At 41.6% G+C, this 27,869-nt stretch overlaps 1 protein-coding gene across 1 annotated transcript in view; it reads right to left on the bottom strand.

The window, feature by feature from the left end:
- The window catches only part of ZNF541 (zinc finger protein 541), a 1,260,340-nt gene that overhangs the window by 380,193 nt on the left and 852,278 nt on the right, over window positions 1-27,869 (bottom strand). The window contains exon 11 of the mRNA XM_086938682.1: window positions 7,433-7,508. Within this exon, the coding sequence (XP_086794808.1) occupies window positions 7,433-7,508 (76 nt within the window). The remainder of the gene's footprint in view (window positions 1-7,432; window positions 7,509-27,869) is intronic.

The following is a 27,869-nucleotide window of genomic DNA, read 5'->3' as shown; positions in this document are numbered from 1 at the left end:
AGAAGAGAGAGAGAGATTTGCTGCAAAACCATGGGTGGTTGCATGGAATTGTCCATGTACTTACCTGTAGTATACTCCATTGATCCAAAGTCGCACAAAGTAGTGCTTAGTTCTAATTTGCATTACTTTAGGCAACTTTACTACACAAATCATGATTTGTGTTGGAAACTAAATCCCACAACTCTTTATGATGGGTATGCATCACTTTTGTGACACAAATCCTGTGGAAACTGTTAGTAAGTCTGACTCTTCTTACATTTTGTATCATCCTATCTTATACTGTGTAATGCCATTTTGAAATAATTACTTGCATATTCACAGTAGTTTCTGCCGCAGGACGGGATGTTATGGCACTATAAATGCACGTCACTATTCCCCCAGTACACACATGCATGTCTGAGGCAAGCCGACTAACTAACTGATCGTTGGTAACATAAATTACTACATACTTTAAACACAAATATAAGAAAGCACTTTAAAACGTGATCTCGAGCTGTCTTAATGATCCCTGACAGATTAATAAGGTAAACACAAACAGAAAAGTCATGTTACAAAGTAATACAGATGATTTTATTTATCCATTTTTTTAAACCAGTTTTTCTTAGCATTCCCAGACTGTACAGTTTAACATTCCATATTTTACTCAGATAATATGTGAATGGATTGTTAATCACAAGCTTGTTAAGTTGCATATAGTTCTGCTTCTAGTATGTCATATGCAATACCACAAATATAGATCTGTACATAAAACAATTGAGCAAAAGCTGAGCATGTTTACACTGTCCTCTTACATTGCTTGTGAACAATGCTTTTCTTTGTTTTAACTAGTGAGCTTTTTCACTCTAACTCCCAAATCCATGCGTTCTGGGAAGGACATCCTTTTGTGCATCTTTCTCGTGTCTAATGCCTCAAATGAGCGTTGGGAGTGGGGCAGAGCAGGCTGCGTTTCTTCTACTTTCAGCAACATTAGTTTATTATGTATTGTGGGTTGGGTGTACTATTCCATCCTTGGGCTTGATCTGAAGGAGCAGGAAATGCTGTCCAAGGGCAGGTTGGGTGATATATCCTAAGTCCGATCCTCGTGTGTGGGATAAATTAAGGTTGTGGTTTTCAGTGCAGTCTGTCGTCAGTTTTGCCTTCATTCCTGAAGGTGTGTACAATTTCATCCTCCATGTTACTGATATCCATGTTAGGTCTCTTCAGTGATGCTAGATAAGATCAATAGTCCTGCAATGTCACTTTCTGTGATGTCACTTCTTGTGATGTTACATGCAAATTAGAGGGGCCTCACATCTTCCCTTTCGCCCGGGGCCCCAGAAGTTCTAGGACAGGCCCTGGTGCTGACAATTGTCCGAAACCATCCGGTTATGGAGCAAGTCTCTAGAAGTAGTGGCACACATAACAAATATAAGAACTTGGGGGGCTAGTAGTGCAAGACACCTTTCAAAGCATTATACTTCCACATCCATAAAACGACCATGAAGGTCAAGTATCATTACATGAAAGGAAAGCAGCGAGCCATGACAGAATAAACAATAGGAGAAGTGGAGTGAGGTTCCCAACCGTGCTTAGTTTAAGCTGCGTTAACGGGTAAAAGAGATGTCTAGTATATGTATTAGTAGAACAAACCTTGCAGCTCACCAGTATTACGCCCTTCAATTGAGGCAGAATAAATATCAAGTTGTCAAAAAAAACGTCAGGTAGTGGTGCAAAATCTGAAAGGTATGGAACATAATATCTGTCATGCAAGTGGCCAAAACATGAGTAAAATGATGGTGCTGAGTGGCACAAAATCATTAGAGTTCCTGAATCTGATGCAGATATAAAAATAGCACATACCTAGCTCGGACGGTACGTATACCAAATCATGCACACAATTAATAAGTTGTCCAATAACTGTAGAAATATCGTTCTGAAAACAAATAACTCCATGCTTGAAATTGGCAACACCCTAACCCCTGTGACCCTATTTGACGATTGCTCAACAAAACAAAACAGAAAAAGTACACTGCTTCTCATCCCAGCACATTTCACCCCATTGCATCCTGGTAAATGCAGTATGCTTACTTTCGAAGTTGTTGTAATTCTTGACCAAAGTTGGTACAGGTAGTGCTGTTATCTCTAGACACATGTTTCTGGTTTTAGCCCTTCATCAGTAGAGAGCAAAAGTAATGCAGAACAGAGAAAAGACATCAGAAGTTGCTGAAATGGTACCCAAGTCTTCACAGGTCACAGTACCACTCCACAGGAACACAGGTGCATCCCAGGAGAGCTTGCCAGCTCATTGGCTCAAGGGAGTCATTCAAATACAAGGGGGGTGGGAGCACTCTGCTTCTCATCCGAGCACAGCTCTCCCCATTACATCCTGGTAAATGCAGCACGCTAATTTAAAAAAAAGTCCATCTGGTCCCAGGATGCTTGTTTCCAGTCCAGGGAGTTCATGTCAATGTCAATGTCAGATGTTCTTGTTAAGCTCACATATCACCGGGAAGGTCTCATGGAGCTGGCAACAACAGCAGAAATAACGACTGCATCAAGAACAGTGAAAGCAGGCTTACTGGGGAAAGAGCCAGGTTTTTAGTTATCTACGAAAGCATCTATGGTCACATATGGATGATAGGTGCAATGGTAGCTTATTCCATAACATTTGGGCCAAGTAGGAGAACGATCGGCCACCATTTCGAGAAGTTTGAATGCGAGGCTGAACAAGGTACGATTTGGTACAGGACCTTAAAGATCTTCCAGGCGTGTACCATTTAAGTTTTTTTGCTAGATATCTATGGCCGGTGTCATACATTGTCCTGTGTGCAAGACATAGGATTTTGAAATGGCCTCTTTGCCTTACCGGAAGGCAATTAAGAGTTTTAAGGTTAGGGGCGGAAGGGGATCTGGAAGGGAGATTGAGAATGAGTCTGGCAGCAGTGTTCTGAAGAATCTGAAGCTTGGAAAGCAGATCCTCATTGAATGCCACCAGCAAAGCATTCCCATAATCCAGTCGCGGAGACCCTGCACCAGAGGTTTTCTGGCTTCAATGGGTAGCCACTTGAAGATTCTGCAAAGATTACGCATGATCCCATAGCAGGCACCGAGTACCTGGTTGACATAGGTTTTCATGGACAATGGTAACTACAAGGTTGCTTACTGCTAACCTAGGGGAAGGACATGGGCCCAATTCCAGAGGACACCAATCGGTATACACTCAAAATATCGAGTAAACAATATAGATTTGAAGTAATATCGAATAAAAAGTATAGAATGGACAAAATATTGAATGGACAGAATATAGGCAACAAAAATATCGAATTGAATTGCAGTAATATCGAATTCAAAATATAGAATGGACAAAATATCGAATGGACAGAATATAGTCAACAAAAATATCGAATTTGAGGTAAGTTAAGATCGATTTCTTAATAATATCGAAGTGTTTTTATGTTAGTATATGTGTGAAAAGTGTATATTTTATAATAAAAATTTAAGTAATTAATTTTATGGTATTTAATTTTTGCGTAATATAATTCTGTAGCGGGTTGTGGGTTTATAGGGGAATAGGGTGGGAAGTAATTTAATTATAATTAATTAAATATTTTAATTTGTTTATTGGTATTTCTTTTGAATTCATTGTTAATTCATTTTTAATTGGTAATTAATTAAAATATAATTGGTAATTAATTTTTATTATTTATTAATTGATAATTATGTTAATTTTATTAATTTATTTCATGTAGCGGGTTGTGGGTTTATAGGGGAATAGGGTGGGGAGTAATTGAATTATAATTAATTAAATGTTTTAATTTATGTATTGGTATTTATCTTGAATTAATTGCTTTTTAATTGGTAAGTAATTTAATTATAATTGGTAATTAATTTTTATTAATAGATTAATTGATAATTATGTTAATTATATTAATTTATTTCCTGTAGCGGGTCGTGGGTTTATAGGGGAATAGGGTGGGAAGTAATTTAATTGTAATTAATTACATTTTTTAATTTATTTATTGATATTTATTTTGAATTAATTGCTAATTATTTTTCAATTGTTAATTAATTAATTGTTAATTGGTAATTAATTTGTATTAATAGGTAATAATTTTTAATAATTCATTTTTATTTGTGTTTTTAGTTGATTAATTATTATATTATATTACATTGGTAATTACTTTTAATTAATTTGTAATTGGTATTAATATTTAATTTATTTTTATTCATATATGAAGTATTTACTTTCCCTACTGTTGCACTCACTGGAGTGGGAATAGTAATTTTTACTCCTACGCTATCCAATGCTTTCCCTACTCTTGCAGTCTCTGGAATGGGAATAGTAATTTTTACCCCTACGCTATCCAACGCTTTCCATACTGTTGCACTCTCTGGAGTGGGAATACTAATTTTTACCCCTACGCTATCCAATGCTTTCCCTACGGTTGCACTCTATGGAGTGGGATTAGTAATTTTTACTCCTATGCTATCCAACACTTTCCCTACTGTTGCACTCTCTGGAGTGGGAACAGTAAGTTTTACCCTTACGCTATCCAACGCTTTTCCTACTGTTGCACTCTCTGGAGTGGGAATAGTAATGTTTACCCCTACGCTATCCAACGCTTTCCCTACTGTTGCACTCTCTGGAGTGGGAATAGTAATTTTTACCCCTACGCTATCCAACGCTTTCCCTACTGTTGCGCTCATTGGAGTGGGAATAGTAATGTTTACCCCTACGCTATCCAACGCTTTCCCTACTGTTGCACTCTCTGGAGTGGGAATAGTAATTTTTACCCCTACGCTATCCAACGCTTTCCATACTGTTGCACTCTCTGGAGTGGGAATAGTAATTTTTACCCCTACGCTTTCCCTACTGTTGCACTCCCTGGAGTGGGAATAGTAATTTGTACCACTGCCCTATCCAATGCTTTCCCTACTGTTGCACTCTATGGAGTGGGATTAGTAATTTTTACTCCTATGCTATCCAACGCTTTCCCTACTGTTGCACTCTCTGGAGTGGGAACAGTAATTTTTACCCTTACGCTATCCAACGCTTTTCCTACTGTTGCACTCTCTGGAGTGGGAATAGTAATGTTTACCCCTACGCTATCCAACGCTTTCCCTACTGTTGCACTCTCTGGAGTGGGAATAGTAATTTTTACCCCTACGCTATCCAACGCTTTCCCTACTGTTGCACTCACTGGAGTGGGAATAGTAATTTTTACCCCTACGCTATTTAACGCTTTCCCTACTGTTGAATTTTCTGGAGTGGGAATAGTAATTTTATGTTCTACGCTATCCAATGTTTTCATTACTGTAGTTTTTTTTTGGACTTTAAATAGTAGTTTTATTTATTTAGGTATTTAATATTTTTGTATTTTTGTAGATACTGTTGTATTTAATTAACTTTAAAAATATTGAAAGTATATTTAATTTTTTTAATTTATTAAATATAATTATTTTTATTTATGCTTTATTTTATGTGTGTAGATGTATTTGTAATTTATAGTATTTTTTAATAATTTATAAGTAAGTATATATTATATATTGTATGTATATTTTTAATCAAAGTTTTATTATTAAATATGTATTATTTATACATTTTAAACATTACTACATATGTTTAAATATGTTTATTTTATTTACAAGTATTATTTACTTTATTTTACTTTTTTTTTACAGAAAAAAAACAATATTTTTACTGACAATATTTTTAACATCAATATTTTTTTTCTTGATATTTTTGTACTTACAATGTTGTAGATAGGGTGTTGATATACTTACCTTCGATATTCCAGCGTCGATATTTGTGTAGGTCGATAATCTGTCCGTCGATATTCTTTCAGTGATCCCCACCAATCTTGTGTCCAGAATTCCTCTGCTCTGCCAAACAGGATGATCCCGATCTTGCTACGATTTAGTTGTAATTTATTTCTACCCAACAAATCGTTTATCTGGATCATACAGTTTTTGAAACGAGATTGTGTGTCGACGTAGTCAGGACCAAAGGTGACTAGCAGTTGAGTGTCATCGGCATACGACAAAGTTTCAAAACAATAAGATCTGATGATACCAGCTAATGGAGCTAAATAGAGATTAAACAACAAGGGGCTAAGAATGGAGCCCTGTAGGACACCTACCCTGTTTGGTCGACTACACGAGGCTATAGAATCTACGAGAACGGTGGTAGAACGGTCAGCTAAAAAGTTCTCAAACCAATCAAGGGCCTTCCCTCTGATTCCCACCTCCCACAGTCGATGTTTCAGGATACTGTGGAAGATGGTATCAGAGGCTGCGGACAAGTCCAAGAGAACCAACATTGCTGATTCTCCTTTATCCAGTGCAAGCCTGATGTTATCAGTGATCTCAACAACCGGAGTTTCTGTGCTATGAGCGGCGCGGAAACCCGATTGTGAGGGATCCAGAAGACCATGGTTCTCAAGATGGGCAGTGAGGCGTTGTGGGCAAAGTAAGGTAACAAAGAGATGGGCCGATAGGTAACTTGACATGGCTTGGCAGTTGGGGCTGGACTGTTAACCTGAGGAGCAGGGTCAAGACTGATTTGCAAATGGCTAGGTTGAAACTGGAATGGTGTGGTGAGCAAACAAACTATAGATTAAACCTAGATATTTGTGACTGGGGTGAATGTTTGCATTGTTCAGCATTCTGTCCATCATTTGTTCTTTTTGCATAAGACCCAAACCTCTTAGCAGATTTAAAAAGTGAAGGAATTTCGAAACTGGTGGAAACATCACAACTCCTCAATATTTGGCCAGGAAATCTATGTAGTCTGGTAAGGTCTTACCTCAAGTGGACACTCCTGAAGCCAAATGAATCTTATAATCAAATAAGAACAGGTGTCAGAGAGAAGGATGGGAGGGAGTGACCTGCAGACGTAGAGAGACTGGCTGCAACTGTGGTTACTATATTGTACTTAGTTGTATTGACACTGGAGCGAAGGATTGCTCTGAAATCGTAACGTTACTGAGAAGGCTATACCTGCTAACTTGAAGTCCTGTGACAAATGCAGGAGCAGACAGACATACACAAGAGAACCAGAGGCCATGTGCCCTCAGTCTTAACCTCTTCGCCGCTAATGACGAGGGTAACTCGTCATGGAGTTTCCATTGATTTCAATGGAAATTACATTGAAGAGCCAGAAGCAGCATAGCATCCAAGTGGTTAAGAACAGTAATGCTCTTACAATGTGGATTTCCTAGTAAAAACATTTCTAGTAAAAGAGCCTTACCAACACACCTTTGTGTTCATGAGATATATATCCTGCCAGAAATATTAAAGCTACTCTTTCAGCCTGCTGGGACCTTGCAAATCATAACAGGATATGACATCTAATTTTCTATAGAAAGAGCTATGGAAAAATATACAAGACTTTTTTGTCAAGAAGTGATACACTATGCAGGTCTTACAGTAGTCTTTTAATTCCCCGCCTTACCAGTGTAGTGATACTGTGCAAGAGGGTGGGATGGAGGTTTCCAAGGTTCCTTAACCAGTAACATCTCCAGGGCGTCCTAGAACAAATATATTTAAAAAAAAGTTATACACCCAAAACAAAAAAATCAAACATACATTGGAACATAATCTAGATACAGTACACAACCAAAAACAGTTGTATATACACACTGTCAGTTGCATCTCAACTGTAGAAACGTAATCAACACTGCCTTGTCTAGGATCCCGAGGAAATCTCAGGGTTTTCATGACACTATCATGTTTTCACCACTTAGATCAAACATCACTAGTTCAATCCGCTGATCCAGATTTAACCATCTGGCTTACATACGCATAATATTGCACAGATCTTTCCGTCATGCTCAGGACCCGATTTTGGGTGGTTCACTGCAAGTGAAAAGCAGTGTAGGAATCCCCTGTGTGCACACAACAGTAATGTTTCCAACCTTTCAAAGCACACAGAGGAAAGCTTGCTCTAGGGTAGCCAAACTCACAATGTTACTTTGCAGAACGCGTTTTGCACGCAGACACACTTTGTGCATGAAGAGACACTTTGTTTAAGTTGCGCTTATGGAAGTCATGTATTTGGGGTGAGGAGGTTTATCAGTCCACTAAGTGTATTTTTGTACTTTAATTCCATAACCACATCTCATAAATCAGACTCCTATTTTCTTGCATTTTATACACATATATGTAAACCACAGACTCAATCAATCAATCATGGGTTTGTTGAGCTCAACTACTCACCCGGAAGCACAAACGAATCATCTCTAAGGGTCTCAAGGCGCATAGAGCTGTCAGGGAGATTAAGTGAACTATTGCCTAGCGTCATATGATGCTGAGCTGATCTGCCTCCTGCGCTGTGCATCGAACTGTGAGCCCCACGCTCTGGAGTCAGCCGCCATGGCCGCTTTGCCACACCTCTCCCAAAGTATGTATGTATGAATGTATGTATGTAGATATTTATCTATATATATATATATATATATATATATATATATTCACTGAAAAAACCATAGGTTTCACACCAGTTATAGTTAGGAATTAGCATTTAAAAAACCTATTAAATTCACTGAAAAAACCATAGGTTTCACACCAGTTATAGTTAGCTGGAAATTTTACTGATATAAAACCATTGAAATTCCCACGTTATAGTTAGATGGACTCACTATAACTTGCGCGTGCAATGCACTGCTGATGATGTCTTATTAAGCCAGTTAACCAATCAATTTTTAAAAACCATCCATTTAGACACTTATTTAAACATTTATTCTTCCATCAACTTTTACATATACATATATAAAATATATTTATTTTTCAGAAAGACACACATTCACTGGATGGTGTCATCAGTGATGTCATGAGTGATGTCACTGACCATGTCATGAGTGATGTAATATGTGAGGTCATCAGCAGTGCATTGCACGCGCAAGTTATAGTGAGTCCATCTAACTATAACGTGGGAATTTCAATGGTTTTATATCAGTAAAATTTCCAGCTAACTATAACTGGTGTGAAACCTATGGTTTTTTCAGTGAATTTAATAGGTTTTTTAAATGCTAATTCCTAACTATAACTGGTGTGAAACCTATGGTTTTTTCAGTGAATTTCATAGGTTTTTTAAATGCTAATTCCTAACTATAACTGGTGTGAAACCTATGGTTTTTTCAGTGAATTTCATAGTTTTTTAAATGCTAATTCCTTTGTATATCGAGTTTCTAACCTTTTTTTTTTTTACAATTTGCTGTTTTTTTTTAAGTATTTATTTTTTTTTATATTTTTTTTCTTTTGCGCTCTGGGTGCGCGCTCCGGGAAGCTTTCAGCTAAGCTCTCCGGTAAGCTTCTCCGAGAGCTCATCTGAAAGCGCACCCAGAGCGCAACTGTCGTTCGTGAAAAAAAAATATGAATGAAAAGTTAATAATAATGCAAAACATTTCGTACCATACAAATAAAATTTGTTTTTTTTAATATGGAAAATGATTATGCATTTCTATAAAAGATTGATGACGTCACTTCGGCGCGCAACGTAAGTGCCCTCGGAAGCGCATACGTGCGCGGCGCATAAACGCACGGAAAAGCGCCTACGATCGCGCCACGTTTGCGACCCGGAAGCGCCTACGATCGCGCTGCGTAAACGCACCCGGAAGTGCTCCGGAGCGCGCAGCGTAAACGCATCGGGTCATGTGACCCTAAAATAACACTTTTCATTGGTTGCTAACAGTTTTTTTTTACAATGAATGAAATCCCCACCCATTTCCTTCACTTCTTCTTTCACTTTTGTGACTGAAAGACCTGCCTTTTTTGCTGCTCCATATTCCTGGATTCATCATGGCTGCCAGACTATCCAGCAGTGAAGATGATTTCATTGATGAAGAGCCTCCTACCCCAAGAGTGAAGGAACATTTCATCTGGAAATTTTTTAAGTTTCCAGAAGGCCAGAAGAAGGTGAATGCACCAAAAGTAGAGTGCAGGATCTGCAAACAGGTCCTGTCACGGGGTAACCCCCAAAAAAAATACTCTTTTGGCAACTTCACCATGATTCGCCATGTGGAGAGGAGGCACCCCCAGAATTTTGCCCGGGAAAGTGTCAGGGCTCTGGCACAGGAGGTTCCCAGAGATGGGGCCTCTACATCAACAGGAGGAGCAACTTCTTCTGGAAGAGAACAATCTCAGGGGCAGGTAGCAAACATTCAACCTGCATTCAACCATGGGGTCGTCAGATGCAGATACTGCAATCAACTCCTCACCTATGGGGAGCAAAGTGTCCTGCTCATGGTTCGGGCATTGGAGAACCATCACTGCCCTTCCCACCCCTAATTTTTTTCTTTTCTTTTTGCTCCTGTTGAGCAGTTTCTATTCCCTGTTTTTGTTCCTCTTCAGTTAAAAGAAGAAAACCAAAAGTTCTTTTCAGAACTACCTCCAATTCTCATCAAAGAGCTATAATCTTAAAAAATGAAGAGTAAGTGAAATATAGTGCATTGATAATTGAAAGGAGAATGAGTAAGAAAGAACAGAAAGGTATGAGAGGTGAAAGGAAGTGAAGTAGGAGGACTGAAAGAAGGTGAGTGTTAGAAAAGAAAGTTATGACACAGTGAATAAACTGGAGGCCTCATTTCTGAAAAGTGACGCATCGCTACGTGAAAATAGCGATGCGTCACTTTTCTGGACGCACTCCTTATGACATTCCAGATATGTCATATTTAATATATGACTAATCAATTCGCAAGGAGTTACAGATATGTCAGTATTTCTGACATATCTGTAAACACAAAAGTAACGCATTGCAGGAGTGCGTCACAAAAGTGACGCAACTCCAATAATGTGTCCTTTCACATGGAAAAAGCACCATGTGAAAGGTTTGCTGTGAAGCAGGCGCAAGATTTTGGCGCAACTGCATCCTAAAAGTGACGCACTGCGTCATTATTACCAAGCTTTTTGCAAGGAACACCCCCTCTGCATGCATTATACCTGACACTATTTTTTAAAAAGTGACGCATCTAGGTACATGGGTCACTTTTTAAAACTCTGCGCCATATTGTATCTGCATCAGGTATAATGTATGCAGAGGGGGCAATCCCTCGCAAAAAGCTTGGTAATAACAACGTACTGAAATCTATGAGATTTCCCTGCGTCACTTTTAGGATGCTATTGCGTCAAAATTTTGCGCCGGCCTCGCATCACTTTTATGTTTACACATATGTCAGAAATACTGACGTATCTGTAACTCCTTGCAACATGATTCGTCATACATTAAATATGACACATCTGGAATGTCATAAGGACTGTGGACAGAAAAGTGACGCATCACACCAGCAGTGTAATAAAATGTGCCTCGTTGCACTATATTTAAAGGATGCAACAGCATCCTAAAAGTGACGCAGTGAAATCTCAAACATTTCACTGCGTCGCTATTACAAAGCTTTTATTTGGAGAACACCCCCTCTGCATGCATTATACCTCACGCAGATATAATGTGGCGCTTGATTTTAAAAAGTGACCCATCTACCTAGATACCTCACTTTTTAAATATAACGCAACGCAACACATTTTTTTACACTACTGGTGCAATGCGTCACTTTTCTGTGCGCACTCCTTATGACATTCCAAGTAACGCATTGCTGGAGTGCGTCACAAAAGTGACGCAACTCCAGTAATGTGTCCTTTCAAATGGGGAAAGCAGCATATGAAAGGTCTTGCCTCAGTCTAACACCTGCTGTAAAGCAGGCACAAGATTTTGACGCAACAGCATCCTAAAACTGACGCAGTGAAATCTCAAAGATTTCACTGCGTCGCTATTACAAAGCTTTTTGCGGGAGAACACCCCCTCTGCATGCATTATACCTGACGCTATTTTTAAAAAGTGACGCATCTAGGTACATGGGTCACTTTTTAAAACTCTGCGCCATATTGTATCTGCAACATGATTCGTCATACTTTAAATATGACACATCTGGAATGTCATAAGGAGTGCGCACAGAAAAGTGACGCATAACACCAGCAGTGTAATAAAATGTACCTCGTTGCACTATATTTAAAAAGTGACGCATCTAGATAGATGCGTCACTTTTAAAATATTGCATAACAATGCGCATTTTTTTACACCGCTGGTGCGTCACAAAAATTGACGCACAGGAAGCGCAAAACTAACAGCGCAAGGCCTTCATAAATATGGTCCTGGATTTTCCCCGTGCTTCGCCGGTGCGCGTACCATGCGCTTCCCCCGCGCAAAACGAAAAAAAAATTTTAATGCCCTGCAGGACCCTATTTTAGTCCCTACAACAAACCTAGGGGGTCAGAGGGAGTCTACTCTTCCCCCTTATGGTCATTTGCCCCTTTTTTTTTCAAACCCCTTGTGTCTCGATTTTACCGAGACACAAGATGGCGGCCGCTCCGCACTGTTTAGAATGTTTACAGACAACTGAGATCCAATCAGCTTCCTGCGCGCAAGTCGCGTGTCGCGCCTGGAGCGCACTCCGGTGCGCGCACGGGAGAGCGCCTATAGATATATATATTTTTTTGAACCTAAATTACTCAAAATCCACTGGAGCACATATCTTGAGACATAGCAAAGGCACATCGGGCTACCAGTCCCTACAATTTTGCCAAGTTTGGTGGAAATCCATTCAGCCGTTCGGGCTAAAAGTGAAATCGACCGCCCTATGGAAATTAACATGGGGAAAACGCGTTTTGGGACCCCCCTTTTATCTCGGCCCCCGCTTGACGAATCCCCCCCAAACTTTCAGGGAAGGACCGGACCGCCATGAGACCATTTTCCTGAAAATTTCAGGCAGATTCGTCAACCGGCGCCAAAGTTATTCAAAATAGAATGTTGAGATTTAACATTGAAAATTATCCTAACTATAACTACCTACTGGCGACCGCCAGTAGGTAATATATATATATATATATATATATATACACAAACATAGTGGGTGTTCTATGTCCTTTGTTTATTTTCTCACTCTGGGAGTCACATGTGTATTTTGTGTTAGTGTAACTTTATTTAACACATTCATTTTGGATTGCAAAACCACCTGTGACCAAGGCGAGTGTGTCGCCGAAACGCGTTGGGTTTGTTCCATATTCTGAACTACCATGCTGGAATTGAAATGAATAAATACTTATCTTGAGTACACGCATTTGTTTTGAAGCGGTAATTGAAAGGACTGGACTCGGAGTTCATTGGCACAGCGTATGTTGTGCTTTGTGGAAGCTATATATATATATATATATATATACATATATATTCACTGAAAAAAACACAGGTTTCAGGGGCGTTTAGTTAGTTAGACATTTCACTCGTACAAAACTAGCGAAATTCGTCCGTTATAGTTAGTTCAGCTAACTATAACTCAAGCCCCTGCAATGCACTGCTGATGACATCACATATTACATCTTTCATGACATGGTCATTGACATCACTGATGACATCTCAAATGCCATCACTGATGACATCATCCAGCGACCATGTGTTTCTATAAAGTTTAAATATGTTTTATATATATGCCAATGTGTCTAAAATTGAGCGCAGTTGGTGTAATTGGATTGCTATGAGCCTTTCATCTCTTTGTGTGTTTGCTCAAGTATGCATATGCATTCATGTATTCAGATCAATGTTGCTCTGTAGGCCATGGCCGTACTCTTAACTTGAAGAACTTTGTCATGTGTTCGCAACGAGGCAGTGTGGTGTCTGCTAAAGAATGTAATCGTTATTTTTAGCTTGATTTTTTACATACAGTATCTCTTTTGATTACTCTTTTATTTCATGAATTAATTTTGGGTGGGCAGCATGTCCTGAGAGTCTTGGCACCATGTATCTGATGAACATTAAAGCTTTGTGGCTTGTCATTACGACATGCTTACTCCCAGGGCACAGTACATGTACACATAATTCCTTTGCTTGAATTTACCAAAGAATTATGTTTCATCTGGGTAAAACATGTAGATTGTGCACTAAGCTATTAATTTGTATCTCTTAACTTTATGCACTTTGCACTTTATATTTCTGTCGTCAATAGCATGTTTTTACCAGTTCAGTTTCCAATTGCTTAGTCCATTCTTTATGTCCATGTATGCCTGAATGGGAGGGGAGGGCTATTTAAACATGCACTTCTTGGCACCAAGTAGGTTGATAAAGCCTGCTGTGCAGGCGAAGCGCGTCTCTCTTTTCAATGCGTGGTCGAGGGAGACCTGAATTATAATACACTAGCAGCCCGCCCCAGCGTTGCCTGGGGGCAATGAGGCTTTAGGGCCAACCTATAGTTAAAGGACACATTATTTTTGCACATTTTGTATTGCTTTTGCACTGTTTATGGAACCCCCTTCTATCACAATTTTCACCAATATCCATAAACTGAAAGAAATCTCGTAGCTCTTCTCATTTAAATGTATTTATTACTTATCTTTCAATGCCTCTTTTTCGAAGGTTCCACGGTAAAAGAAACCGTCTCCCTTTCGATGAGAAAAAACACACGAACCAACACAAAATCTTTCTTAGTGCATGACTGCCCTCTACAGGTCATATAAAACAGACTGCTGAGAAGGCACTTTTGAAGAGTTAGGAGGGCCTCTTTTAACAAAGTACTCCTTACATTGATAAGTGTTAATAGAGAATACCAGCAGAAGTAAAAAAAAAAAAGTGATCTACTTTTGAAAGAATTTTCATTTCACTGTATTAATGCTCATTTCCCTAAACCGGATTCCAAGAAATGTTAAGTCTTAACTCTTGAGTTGGATTTTTCGCTACACAACCCTTTAAGTTAAGGCTGTCCATAGCAAAGCTTTTTTAAACGCCAACAACTTCATAAAAATCTGGATAACATACTTTTTTCTGTAAGAATTTCTGAAATGAAAGTTCTGCATTGCTTCATAAAGCTGACGCTGTCCTGCCATGCCTTGCTCTTGCACGTTCCCGAACAGAACAGCCCTGTGTGCTTTTCCTTCCATGCACTCCACCACCACAGTCTGCGAGCCACAACCACATGGGGAGGGGGGGGGGGGGGGGGGCGGGTTACTGTTATGATAATGACTCCCGTCCTCAAAAGACAGTACGCTCTACCTGTTGCTTCCACGCCGCTCCTTCCTGCGCTCCCGATGTCATCACGCAGACGTCGCGGCCGGCGCTAGTTGCAAGGGACTACTTTTTTTTATTTATAATTTTTTTTTAAAACAACGTATTGTTTTTTTTAGATAGCCTATGTCCTTCTGCTTGCCCTGCGGTTTTCAATGATGTCTTGGGTGTTCGGATTGGTGGTGTACTTTTCGAGTTTACCTTGCCAAAAGGTGCAAGTTCTCTCTTTATAATAGTAGTATAGAATATAGATGAGCCTTATCCCTACTTACCCGAGTACGTGCCCCTTCTTCGTTGAAGTTGGATTGTACCGCCGAAACGCGACTGAACCTTTGATCTTGTGTGCATCCTGGATTTGACCCCCCGTGAGTGCAGTCTTTCTTTTTCGTACCACAAATATATATATATATATATATATATATATATATATATATACACACACACACTGAAAAAGCCACAGGTTTCAGGGACGTTATAGTTAGTTGGACATTTTACTCGTACAAAACCAGAGAAATTCGGCCGTTATAGTTAGTTCAGTTAACTATAACTCGCGCCCCCGCAATGCACTGCTGATGACGCCACATATTACAACCTTCATGAAATGGTCATTGACATCACTGATGACATTCCAAATAACATCACTGATGACTTGAATGTGTTTCTATAAAGTTTAAATATGTTTATATATATATATATGCCAAGGTGTACTGAAGAATGAGTGGGTGTATAAGTGTCTGGATGGATGATTTAGTAGGTGCGTGACTGACTGTATAAGTGAGTGATTACATGTGTCTTACTGAACACATGGGTTAGTGACTGATACAGACATTCACGCAGTTTTGTTTGTCAGTTGTGTGTAAGCGGTTCCATGGGTTGGTGAGTAGCTAAATGAGGATCTGTATGGGTTATATATTGGTTGTCTGAGTATCTGTATGGGTTATATATTGGTTGTCTGAGTATCTGTATGGGTGCCTGAGTGTCTGTGTGGGTGGGTGGTAGGTGTGACTCTGTGCATAGATGTGTGAGTGGATGATTCACTGGGTGTATGGGTTCAAGAGTGCCTCTATGAAGGGCTGTATGGGTGGGTGAGTGTGTATATGGGTGTGTTGGTGAGTAAATGGATGCCTCAGTGGTACATGTGTGAGCAACTGCATATGTGAAAGGCAGTATATTTGAGTGTTAAGAGTGTATAAATGACTGTATGTGAGAGTGAATGATTGTGAGAGTGGCTGTATGGATCAGTGTGTGCTTGTATTAGATATTCTATAAGAGTGTAAGTATGTGTTAGTATATGTATGAATAAGTGAAGTGGTGTGTGTATAACTGTATAGGTGAGTAAATGGGAGTATGATTTATTCTTTGCATGACTGACTAGGTGTGTGAGTGACTCTATGGATGAGTGGAGGTGTCTGAGTGTCTATATAGATATGTGAGTGCATATGATAATGCCGTATTGATGGTTTACTGCATGTATGAGTGACTGTATGGGTGAATGATTGGATGTGTGTGTAGAACTAGGAATTAGTGAGTGGGTATGTACTAACTGGTATTGGTGTTGGTAGTCTGTATTTTAGAGTGGGTGTAACAAAGGTTATATTAGGGTATGAGGAAGTGCATCAGATTATCAGGTGGATGATGTCATCAGTGATGTCATTTGAGATGTCATCAGTGATGTCACTGACCATGTCATGAATGATGTAATATGTGATGTCATCAGCAGTGCATTGCGGGGGAGCGAGTTACAGTTAGCTGAACTAAATATAACAGCCGAATTTCTCTGGTTTTGTAAGAGCGAAATGTTCAACTAACTATAACGTCCCTGAAAGCTGAGGTTTTTTCAGTGAATTTCAAAGGTTTTTAAAATGCTAATTTCTAACTAGAACGTCCCTGAAACCGATGTTTTTTGCAGTTAATTTCAAAGTTTTTTTAAATGCTCATTTCTAACATACAAATGTAGGGCATGTGAAGAAAGAGGAAAAAAGCGCAGAAAGAAGCAAGACAAATGCAGAAAGAGGCAACAGAAGTCCAGAAAGATGAAGAAAAGTGCAGGAACAAAACAAGTTACTTACCTGTAACTTTGGGTCTCCAGTATTGGAAACTTTCATAGATTCCCAAGCTTGTATCATTCCCCGTCGTCGGAATGGGAGTCCACGGTATACATAAAATAGCAATAGAAAACATTACCAAAACAGGGCCTAGGCCTAGGCCCATTCTTGTTTTGCAACCTATCCACCTCTTTTTGAAAAAAAGACCAAAACAAATGAACAACCAATCAGATTAGCCTCACCCCTTAGAACCCTCCTGAGAGATGCTCAGAACCTCAGATTATCTACCGCACGTTGTGCAAGGGAGTCTCCACTGAGCCTCAGATTTTCGTAGCCATTGTGTAACCAAACCATTGAAGATGGAAGAGGCTGAGCTTTCCCAGCGGAGGCGGGTGGGTCGCATGGGAATCTATTAAAGTTTCCAATACTGGAGAATCAAAGTTACAGGTAAGTAACTTGTTTTCTTACTCCAGTATTGGAACTTTCATAGATTCCCATGCTTGTATCAGAGTAGCTAGCAGTTATCAGCACATTTTTGGGAACCATATCCAATATAAACCCAAGAACAAAGCAATAGCATATTCACCATAATTACTTTTTCAATGGTCAATACCATACAGGCAGTATATGTGAGTGTTAAGAGGGTATAAATGATTGTATGTGAGAGTGAATGATTGTGAGAGTGGCTGTATGGAAGAGTGTGCTTGTATTAGATATTCTATAAGAGTGTAAGTATGTGTTAGTATATGTTTGAATAAGTGAGGTGGTGTGTGTATAACTGTATAGGTGAGTAAATGGGAGTGTGATTTATTCTTTGCATGCCTGACTAGGTGTGTGAGTGACTATATGGATGAGTGGAGGTGTCTGAGTGTCTATATAGATATGTGAGTGCGTATGATAATGCCGTATTGATGGTTTACTGCATGTATGAGTGACTGTATGGGTGAATGAGTGGATGTGTGTGTAGACCTAGGAATTAGTGAGTGGGTATGTACTAACTGGTATTGGTGTTGGTAGTCTGTATTTTAGAGTGGGTGTAACAAAGGTTATATTAGGGTATGAGGAAGTGCATCAGATTATCAGGTGGATGATGTCATCAGTGATGTCATTTGAGATGTCATCAGTGATGTCACTGACCATGTCATGAATGATGTAATATGTGATGTCATCAGCAGTGCATTGCAGGGGAGCGAATTACAGTTAGCTGAACTAAATATAACAGCCGAATTTCTCTGGTTTTGTAAGAGCAAAATGTTCAACTAACTATAACGTCCCTGAAAGCTGAGGTTTTTTCAGTGAATTTCAAAGGTTTTATAAATGCTAATTTCTAACTAGAACGTCCCTGAAACCGATGTTTTTTTCAGTTAATTTCAAAGTTTTTTTAAATGCTCATTTCTAACATACAAATGTAGAGCATTGAAGAAAGAGGAAGAAAAGCTCAGAAAGAAGCAAGACAAATGCAGAAAGAGGCAACAGAAGTCCAGAAAGATGAAGAAAAGTGCAGGAACAAAACAAGTAATTTACCTGTAACTTTGGTTCTCCAGTATTGGAAACTTTCATAGATTCCCAAGCTTGTATCATTCCCCGTCGTTGGAATGGGAGTCCACGGTATACATAAAATAGCAATAGAAACCATTACCAAAACAGAGCCTAGGCCTAGGCCCATTCTTGTTTTGCAACCTATCCACCTCTTTTTGAAAAAAAGACCAAAACAAATGAACAACCAATCAGATTAGCCTCACTCCTTAGAACCCTCCTGAGAGATGCTCAGAACCTCAGATTATCTACCGCACGTTGTGCAAGGGAGTCTCCACTGAGCCTCAGATTTTCGTAGCCATTGTGTAACCAAACCACTGAAGATGGAAGAGGCTGAGCTTTCCCAGCGGAGGCAGGTGGGTCGCATGGGAATCTATTAAAGTTTCCAATACTGGATAATCAAAGTTACAGGTAAGTAACTTGTTTTCTTACTCCAGTATTGGAACGTTCATAGATTCCCATGCTTGTATCAGAGTAGCTAGCAGTTATCAGCACATTTTTTGGAACCATGTCCAATATACACCCAAGAACAAAGCAATAGCATATTCACCATAATTACTTTTTCAATGGTCAATGCCATACTTAGAAACTTTAGAAAACATAAACACATGAGGTTCAAAAATGTGCAAGAGCTGATAAAACAGTAACATGGAGGGATGTAAGGAAAAGCTGAGCACTACTGAAAGAGGTTCCTCAGGGCTGCCTGGCCGACTGCTGTGTCACTCTGCGTTGCAGAATCCAGGCAGTAATGCCTTGTACACGTATGGGTACTGCTCTAGGTCGCTGCCCTGCAGATCTCCTGGATAGGAACTCCAGCAAAGAGGACTATAGAAGAAGAAATCGCCCTCGTGGAATGAGCATGGACACAACCTTCTAGGTGCTTGCCCGCTGTTTTGTGACAATACTGGATAACGCTGGTAATCCAACAGCAATCCCTTGCTTGGAAAGGGGAAAACCCTTACGAGGGTCACTAAAGGACACACACAGTTGAGAAGACTTCCTGAAGTCCTTAGTACGTTGGAGATAGAACTTTAAGCACCTCCGAATGTCCAGAGAGTGAAGTGCCTTTTCTGCCGGAGTAGCCGGTTGAGGGCAAAAGGTTTTAAGAATTACTGGCTACCTTCCAGGAAAGGAATTCCTACTCTGCCCTGTAAATAGGTTCGAAAGGAGGCTTCATAAGTTGGGCGAGAACCAAGTTTAGATGCCAAAGAGGAGGAGGAGGCTTGACTGGAGGGGATACTCTGAAAAGGCCCTTGAGAAACTGTTTAATGATTCTTGCCGACCAGAGGGAAGGGCCTGAAGACCTGAGTATGAAGCAAGAGATTCCTACAAGATGCACCTTGATGGAAGAGTGAGCCAGCCCCGATTTTACCAATGATGGAATATATGGAAGAACTTCATGTGGTTCAGACTTTAAAGGATGGACACCATTTTACTGGCACCAAATGCAGAAACGCTTCCACTTCAACCTGTAAGTCATGTCGGTACTTGGGCTCTTGCCTGAGAGAACACTTCTTTACATTCTGCGGAAAGATTCAGAGCAAGAAATTCTCCCTGCTCAGGAGCCATTCCGAGAGCTGTAAAGACTGCGGACCCGGATGCCAGTCTTGGCCCTGGGACATGGTCAGCAGCAAAGGAATTGGCTGTACTGGAAGTGGAAGGTCCAGGGAGAGAAGGTGCAGTTCTGTGAACCAAAACTGCCTGGGCCACGAAGGAGCTATCAGAATCATCCTGCATAGTTCTGCTTTGAGCTTCCTGAGAAGTCTGGGGATCAGAGGAATGGGGGAAAAGCATAAACAAATGCGCCTGACCAGGCCATCGAAAGTGCATTCCCCAATGATCCCGGATGGTGAAGCCTGCTTGCATAGATGTGGCATTACTTGTTCTCCGGAGTGGCAAAGAGATCTATGGAAGGTCTGCCCCATCTGCGAAAGACCTTCTGTAGAGTGGAGTTGTCCAGCTCCTACTCGTGGCTGACCGACTTCAGTCTGCTGAGTGTGTTTGCTGCCTTGTTGAGAACACCTGGAAGGTGTTCCGCCTGGAGTGATACCTCTTGCTGAATTGCCCATTCCCAGATTACCTGGGCTTCCTGTAACAACAGTCGCAATCTGGTGCCTCCTTTTTTGTTTATATAATGCATGGCCGTCGTGTTGTCTGTACTTATTAGAATGACCAGTTGTTGTACTCGTGGTAAAAAGGCCTGCAAGGCCAGGCGAATCCCTTTGATCTCCAGCAGATTGATATTTAAAAGACGATGCAGGGGCAGCCAACGGCCGCTTACATGAAGGTCTTGTAGCACTGCTCCCCAGCCCTCTAACGGGGCGTACTTAGTTATTATGTATGGAGCAGGGGCGATCCTGAAGGAAAGGCCCTGAGAAATGTTTTCCTTGTTCATCCACTATGATGTGGCGTCCCTCATGGCTTCGGTAACTGAGATCTTCTCGTCGTAGGATCCGTCGACCTGGCGCCATGGCAAGTCTAACTCCTCCTGGAGTGGACGCTTCCGCAACCTGCAGTGAGGAATCAGAGGTATGCAGGAGGAAAACGACCCCAGAAGAGACTTGTAGAGGCAAACTGAAAGTGACTGTCTATTTAACAACCAGGAGGCCATGGTCATCAGCTATTCTTGCCTCTCCAAGGTCGGGAAATCTTTGTTTATGGACGTGTTTAGAATGGCTCCCAGAAATCTGACTGTCCCAGATGGACGGAGAGAAGACTTCTCTTCGTTGAGCGTTAGGCCGAGATTGACAAACAGGCGTGTGCATGCTGTGACTGATTCTTGTGCTGCCTGCCTAGTAGGAGCTTTCAGTAACCGGTCGTCCAGGTAAGGGAAGACCTGAAGCTTTTGTTTTCGAAGAAAGGCTCCTATCCTGCGCTTCAAGCATTTGCTGAGGCTGTGGTAATTGAGGGGCAACAAGACGAGCATGAGGAACGGTATTAATAAGCACCATGACTGGAACTGGAGGCTGTGTTGCAAACCTCTTTCTATAGTCCAACAAACAGCATAGCTTGCAAGTCTGTTAGCAAGAAGGAGGGTATAGAGACCATCTCCTGTTGGTAGTCCCTTTGATATTGTGAGGAAGGACCATACTGCTCATAATCTTCATATTCCCCCTCAGAATCTGTGTCCTGGCATTTAACGTGCAGTTGAGAAGGGCTATTAGCATACCCAAAAGGTCCATCCTCCTCTTCCGATTCCTCTTCTTCGAGGAGGAGTGCAGGAGGTAAAGGAGTCACCCTCCTGGGGGAAGTCATCTCAGGTGTAATTTGGCGCTTTTTGAGTGAAATAGAAATTTTTTCCACCGTCGACGATGAAGAGGAAATCATCGATGAAGAAATGGACGTCGTTGACGCAGCCGTCGTCAACACCGTCGTCATCGTCGATGGAGTAGCCGTCGTCACACTCGTCGTCGACATCATCGACACCATCGTCGACGATACAATCATCACCGTTGACGTGGAACCCATATGTGTCAGTGGCGGAGACGAGGAAACCACAGTCGACGAGCACGCCAACGGGCCAGAGACGAAGAAGACTGTACATTTGATGCTTTCGTCGACGGAGTCATTGACAGCGGCGTTGACGAGTGAGCCTTTTTCGTGGAGTTTACCTCAGAAGATAAAGATGAGGGCTTTTTGAAGGTCTTTGGAGCTGCAGGAGGAGAAGTTGGAGGAACAGAGCTGGATTTCCTCTCCGGTATTATTCCTTTCGACAGTCCTTCCCTCTCCTTTACACCTTGGTGAGGAGATTCAACAGGACTAAGCCCTTCAGACCTATGAGATGTCTTTTTAAGGCCTTACCAGGGTGTTTCTCAGAAGGAGAAGATCAGCCCCTTTTTACAGACCTTCTAGAAGATGTTGCAGAAGAGGTTTCGTCGAGGTCACAGGAGACAGGTTCCTTCCATGATTTTAGCTTTTGGAGCCAGGTCAAAAGACGGCCTTCATGGTCTCGCGGAGTCTCTGATACAAGCATGGGAATCTTTGAAAGTTCCAATACTGGAGTAAGAAAACAAGTTACTTACCTGTAACTTTGGCATGGTAAATTTCTAAGTGCTTGGGTTTTGGTGGAGTGATTGGATAAGTACATGGGGGATTGGAGGAGCAGGGGGCTTCACCAACTAGGTCAACGGCTAGTGGGGGGGGGGAGTTTGGGGTAAAAAGCAGATACTAGATTGTGCTGACACCCAGTCAACTCTGAGATGTCAACTATGATGGATTGCAGGAACGAAATGATGCGCCGCCCAGCCTCCGGGATGTGGGCTGAATGGCTGTGTACACTCTTAACGGCGAATGGATGTATTATGCAATACTATGTGGGAGATGGGTGACCTGTTTTGATGTCGAGCTTGTAATTCTGCAATAAAAACAAATTAAAAAAAAAAAATGGGTGATTGGAGGAGTACATGGGCAGTGACAAGGAGATGGCTGGTCAGCATGAGTAGTGCTCAGATAATTGTAGCAGTGCATGGTGAATGTAAAAGTGCTTGTGTTTTTTTCGTGCAGTGATTAGATAAGGACATGGAACTGGCTGGGTGATTGGAGGAGTGCATGGGTAATGACAAGGAGATGGCTGGACTGCATCAGTAGTGCTCAGGGGATTGTAGCAGTGCATGTGTTATTACCTGGGCCATTGCATAAGTACATGGGTAGTAACTGGATGATTAGAGTACTGCAAGGAGAGTTCATGTGTGCTCAAAGGATTGTAGCAGTGCCTGGGTCATTGCATAAGTACTTGGGTGCTGACTGGATGTTTAGAGTACTGCAAGGAGAGTGCATGGTGAATTTATAAGTACTTGTATTTTGTTGCAGTGATTAGATATGGACATAGGTGATTGGAGGAGTGCATGGGTAGTGACAAGGAGATGGCTGGACTGCATCAGTAGCGATCAGGGGATTGTAGCAGTGCATGTTAGTGCCTGGACCATTGCAGGAGTACATGGGTAGTGACTGGATGATTAGAGTACTGCAAGGAGAGTGCATGGTCAATTTATCAGTGCTTGGGTTTTGGAAAAGTGATTGGAAAAGTACATGGAACTGGCTGGGTGATTGGAGAGGTGCATGGGTAGTGACAAGGAGATGGCTGGACTGCATCAGTTGTGCTCAGGGGATTGTAGCAGTGCATGTGTCAGTGCCTGGGTCATTGCATGAGTACATGGGTAGTGACTGGATGATTAGAGTACTGCAAGGAGAATATCAGTGTTTAGGTTTTGGCGGAGTGGTTGTATAGGTACACACGTCACATCAAGCCTGCCCCATCCTTCACCACTGTGCAAACGTGCCCCCTGGAAGGTTTTAAGTTGGGGGATTAATTCCCCTTGAATCCAGAGGGCCCGTTTGCACAGTGGTGAAGGGAGGGGGTGGGGCCTAATGTGACAAGTGTGCAAATGCGCCCTGTGTCGCATTTTAAGTTGGGATATTAAGTCCCCTTGAATTCTGAGAGTCCCAGGGGCTCAACTAGCCCACCGGGTACCTCCAGTAAGCACCACAGACTGGGTGATTGGAGGACTGCATCAGTAGTGCTCAGGGGATTGTAGCAGTGAATGTGTTACAAAGCAACTCTGTTGCCTTACTGAAGGTACCTGGAGGGCTAGTGGGCCCACAGGGGCTCTCAGGATACAAGGTGACCTAATCCCTCAACTTAAAACGGGCCACGTGGCTTGTTTTAAGTTGGGGGATTAAGTCCCCTTAAATCCTGATGGTCCCCGGGTCCAACTAGCCCACCAGGTACCTCTGAAAAGCGCCAGAACTGGGTTGCAGAGAGGTGTAGAAAGGGGCATGGCCTTGGACCACCTCTCAGCAACGCAGCCCTGTGACGCTTACTGGAGGTATCTGGTGGCCTAGTAGGCCCCCAGGGACCCTCAGGATTGACGGGGACTTAATCCCCCAACTTAAAAGGTGCCATGGGGTGCGTTTCCACAGTGGTGAAGTGCCCACCACTCTACAAACGCGCTCCCTGGCCCGTTCTTGGATGGGGATTGAAGTCCCCTTCACTGCTGGGGGTCAGTAAAGGACTAACTAGCCTACCTTTCACCTCCAGTAAGCCCCATGCAGTGGGATTGGTGAGAGGTAGACAAATGCCATGCCCCCTTTCTCTGATCAAATCTTGCGACCCCATGTCCCTAAAACGGTGTCGTACATGAGAGACACCAAAGATATGATATTGAAAATAGAAGGTTTATCCTTCAATAACTATACAGACACGTTGGTATCCTTGGACATGGAGTCGTTATATAGTAACATTCCTCAACTTGAAGCTTTAACAGCTGTGGAATGGTTTATTGGAACCTTTTCAGTAGATTGCAATGTGCTATTATGCATAATTGATCTTCTTACCATTGTCCTCGATTAAAATACGTTTGAGTTCAATGGGGACATGTATAAGCAAATCAAGGGCGTGAGTATGGGGGCATCTTGTGCCCCCACTATAGCCAACATCTACAAGGCACATTTTGAACATCAACTTATCTACAATGAGATAGCTCCTTTTTTTGAGTTGATATGCAAATGGTCTCGGTATATCGATATTATCCTGTTCATTTGGAAGGGCGAATCTGAGAAACTCCAGGAATTTCTGGAATGGATCAACTTATGTGATACCAATTTACGGTTTACAGCGAACATTGGAGATCGAAAAATTGAATTTTTAGATCCACATTCCAAGTAGATCTCTACACCAAGCCAACCGCAAGAAATACATTATTACAATTTTCTAGCTACCACCCAAAATGTCAAAAAGAAAGTATCCCAATGGGACAAATCTTGTGTCTTCGACGCAACTATACGAGTATATATGAATTTGATCTCAGAGCCATAACAATGAAACAAAAATGTATTGATCGAGGATATTCCAAGAGACTCGTAAGAGAAGCGTTTAAAAGGGCTAGATTTTATGACCGTGACCATCTGTAACAAACAAATACCAAAAAAGATGCCCCAAAATTCGTATGTGTAAGTAGACATTCTCTTCTCAATGAGAAGATTAGACACATTATCAATGCCCAATGGCACATACTAAATACAAACACTGATCCTGACAAGGTACTTGATCGCCCTATGTTTGCCCACAAGAGAAACAAAAATCTGAAAGATCTTGTGGTGCATTCCAGATTACATGCTAAACCGGTAAAGCCGGTAAAACCGAGATTCTCCTCTTGGGAAAGAACACCGCTTCCTGGGGAGACAACTGGTGGCCTGACATTCTGGGCTCTCCCCCTAAGCCGAAAGACTGTGTAAAAAATCTAGGTGTCTGGATTGACTCGGCTCTAAAATACACCACCCACACTAAGAAAGTAGCCGCCACGTGCTTCGGCATCTTACGCAACATCAGGCCCATCCTGAAGTTCTTTGACTGCCGCACCCGCCAGCTCATCGTCCAGGCGACGATCCTTTCTAGACTGGACTATGCCAGCTCTCTCCTTTTAGGAGCAAACCTGGCCGAAACCACCAGACTGCAGAGAGTCCAGAATGCGGCTGCCAGAGCCCTGGTCGGCCTACCTCGCCACTCTTCTGTTTCAGGAACTTTAAGGAAACTGCATTGGCTCCCGGTGGGAAGAAGGATCCAGTTTAAGGCTCTATGTTTAGCCTTCAAGATCCTTAAAACCGCCTCTCCCCCACTGTTGAGCCCCCTCCTGTCTGAGTATACACCCACCAGATCTCTCCGTTCAGAGGGACAACATCTAGTGACCATCCCACGCACCAGACTTGCTAGAGTTGGGGGACGCTCTTTCAGCCTTCTTGCCGCCAAGCTATGGAACAGCCTGCCTGTAACCATACGGGGGATGCATGATCTTCTAGCCTTTAGGAAAGCCATCAAAACCCATCTTTTTCAATAACTCTGTTTTTTGTACATCTTCATTCTTCCCTTTGGTCAGTTCACAGCGCCGGGACGCCCCTTGGCTGGGGCAGCCGTGCGCTATATAAATTCACATAACATAACATAACCACCCTTCATACAGAAAACCATTGGAGGCAGTCATTCTATCACTGGCAACCATAAATGTGCCCATTGCAGACAAATTCATTTTTCACCAGAAAGAAATCAAACTTAAAACGTTTACCAACTGCAAAACTGATAATGTTATATATCTATTATAATGTCCATGCAACAAAGGCTATGTTGGCGAAACATCACTGCAATTTTCAGTCCGTTTAACAGAACACTGCTCAGCAATCAAAACTATAAAGATATGAACCATCGTGAAACTGAAATAAGGTGGCTAATACTGGAAAAAATCGAAATAAAAAATACCCAACAAGCAGAATTAGTTAGGAAACGAAGAGAGGTGTGCTGGATTTTTTCGCTTAACATCTATATTCATGGGCCTAACTCTGAAGTTCCATGGGATCAAGCCATAAGATATAACAGCTAGATCCAGGGGCACTCATATTTCTATCTATATAGCATTAAGGGATCATCATTTGGGATAATTTTTTTTGTTAATACATCTTCTGTAACAGCTCCTATGTCCTTTGATTCTTGTTCATCTGCCCATTTATATCTTTCTTTTATTCTCGATCTCTATAAGGACCACTGCTACCCTTATCATCTTTGTTGTTTTTAGGCTGGGCTAGGCTCCGCTTGTTTCATCGATTGCTCGTCTCACATATATTTTCCCACCAGCTTTTCAGGTGGTTTATTAATATTATTTACTTTTTCTGTGTTGTATCTTGCCAGTTTTTCTTATTTGTTATTTTAGGCCAGATCAGTCTTTGCCGGTCCCATCACTTTATTTCGACTATTTGCTTCGCTTCATACAATTATATAGTGTTTATTCTTTTGTGTTGCATTTCGGTCGGCTTCTTTCTTTGTTTTCGGCCGGGCTAGGCTCCGCCTTCTCTGACATTTGATTGGACCATATGTCCGTCTGTACCACCATCTGATTGGACCACAGTTCCTTTCTATTTATGCATAAGGAGAGATGCTATCATGCCGAATCTTGTCCGGCTCTTTTTCTTTATTGTTTTTGGCCAGGCATGCTCCGCCTTCTCCGACATCTGATTGGACCACATGTCCGCTTCTATTTGAATCCACAGGTCGGATACTTTTTCACGCTACACCCCAGGTGGGTAAGTTTAATTTACCTAATTTAGCCTGGACTCTTGTGGGGTCTGATTGGACCATTTGGATCCTTCACACTCCAATATAAAGCGCCTGTCGTCCAGCGCTGACTCTTTATCGGGGTCTTTGGGCCTCGTAGCTACCAGGTGCGATTATCGTTGAAGACTGAATAGCTGCCCGCCGTTTTTTTTATCATTTGCAGCGGTAAGCT

Source organism: Lissotriton vulgaris, chromosome 9, assembly GCF_964263255.1.
Source record: "Lissotriton vulgaris chromosome 9, aLisVul1.2, whole genome shotgun sequence".
In the NCBI taxonomy this organism is placed as follows: Eukaryota; Metazoa; Chordata; class Amphibia; order Caudata; family Salamandridae; genus Lissotriton; species Lissotriton vulgaris.
Note: the sequence above shows the minus strand (reverse complement) of the source record. Positions and strands in the feature narration are given on the sequence as shown.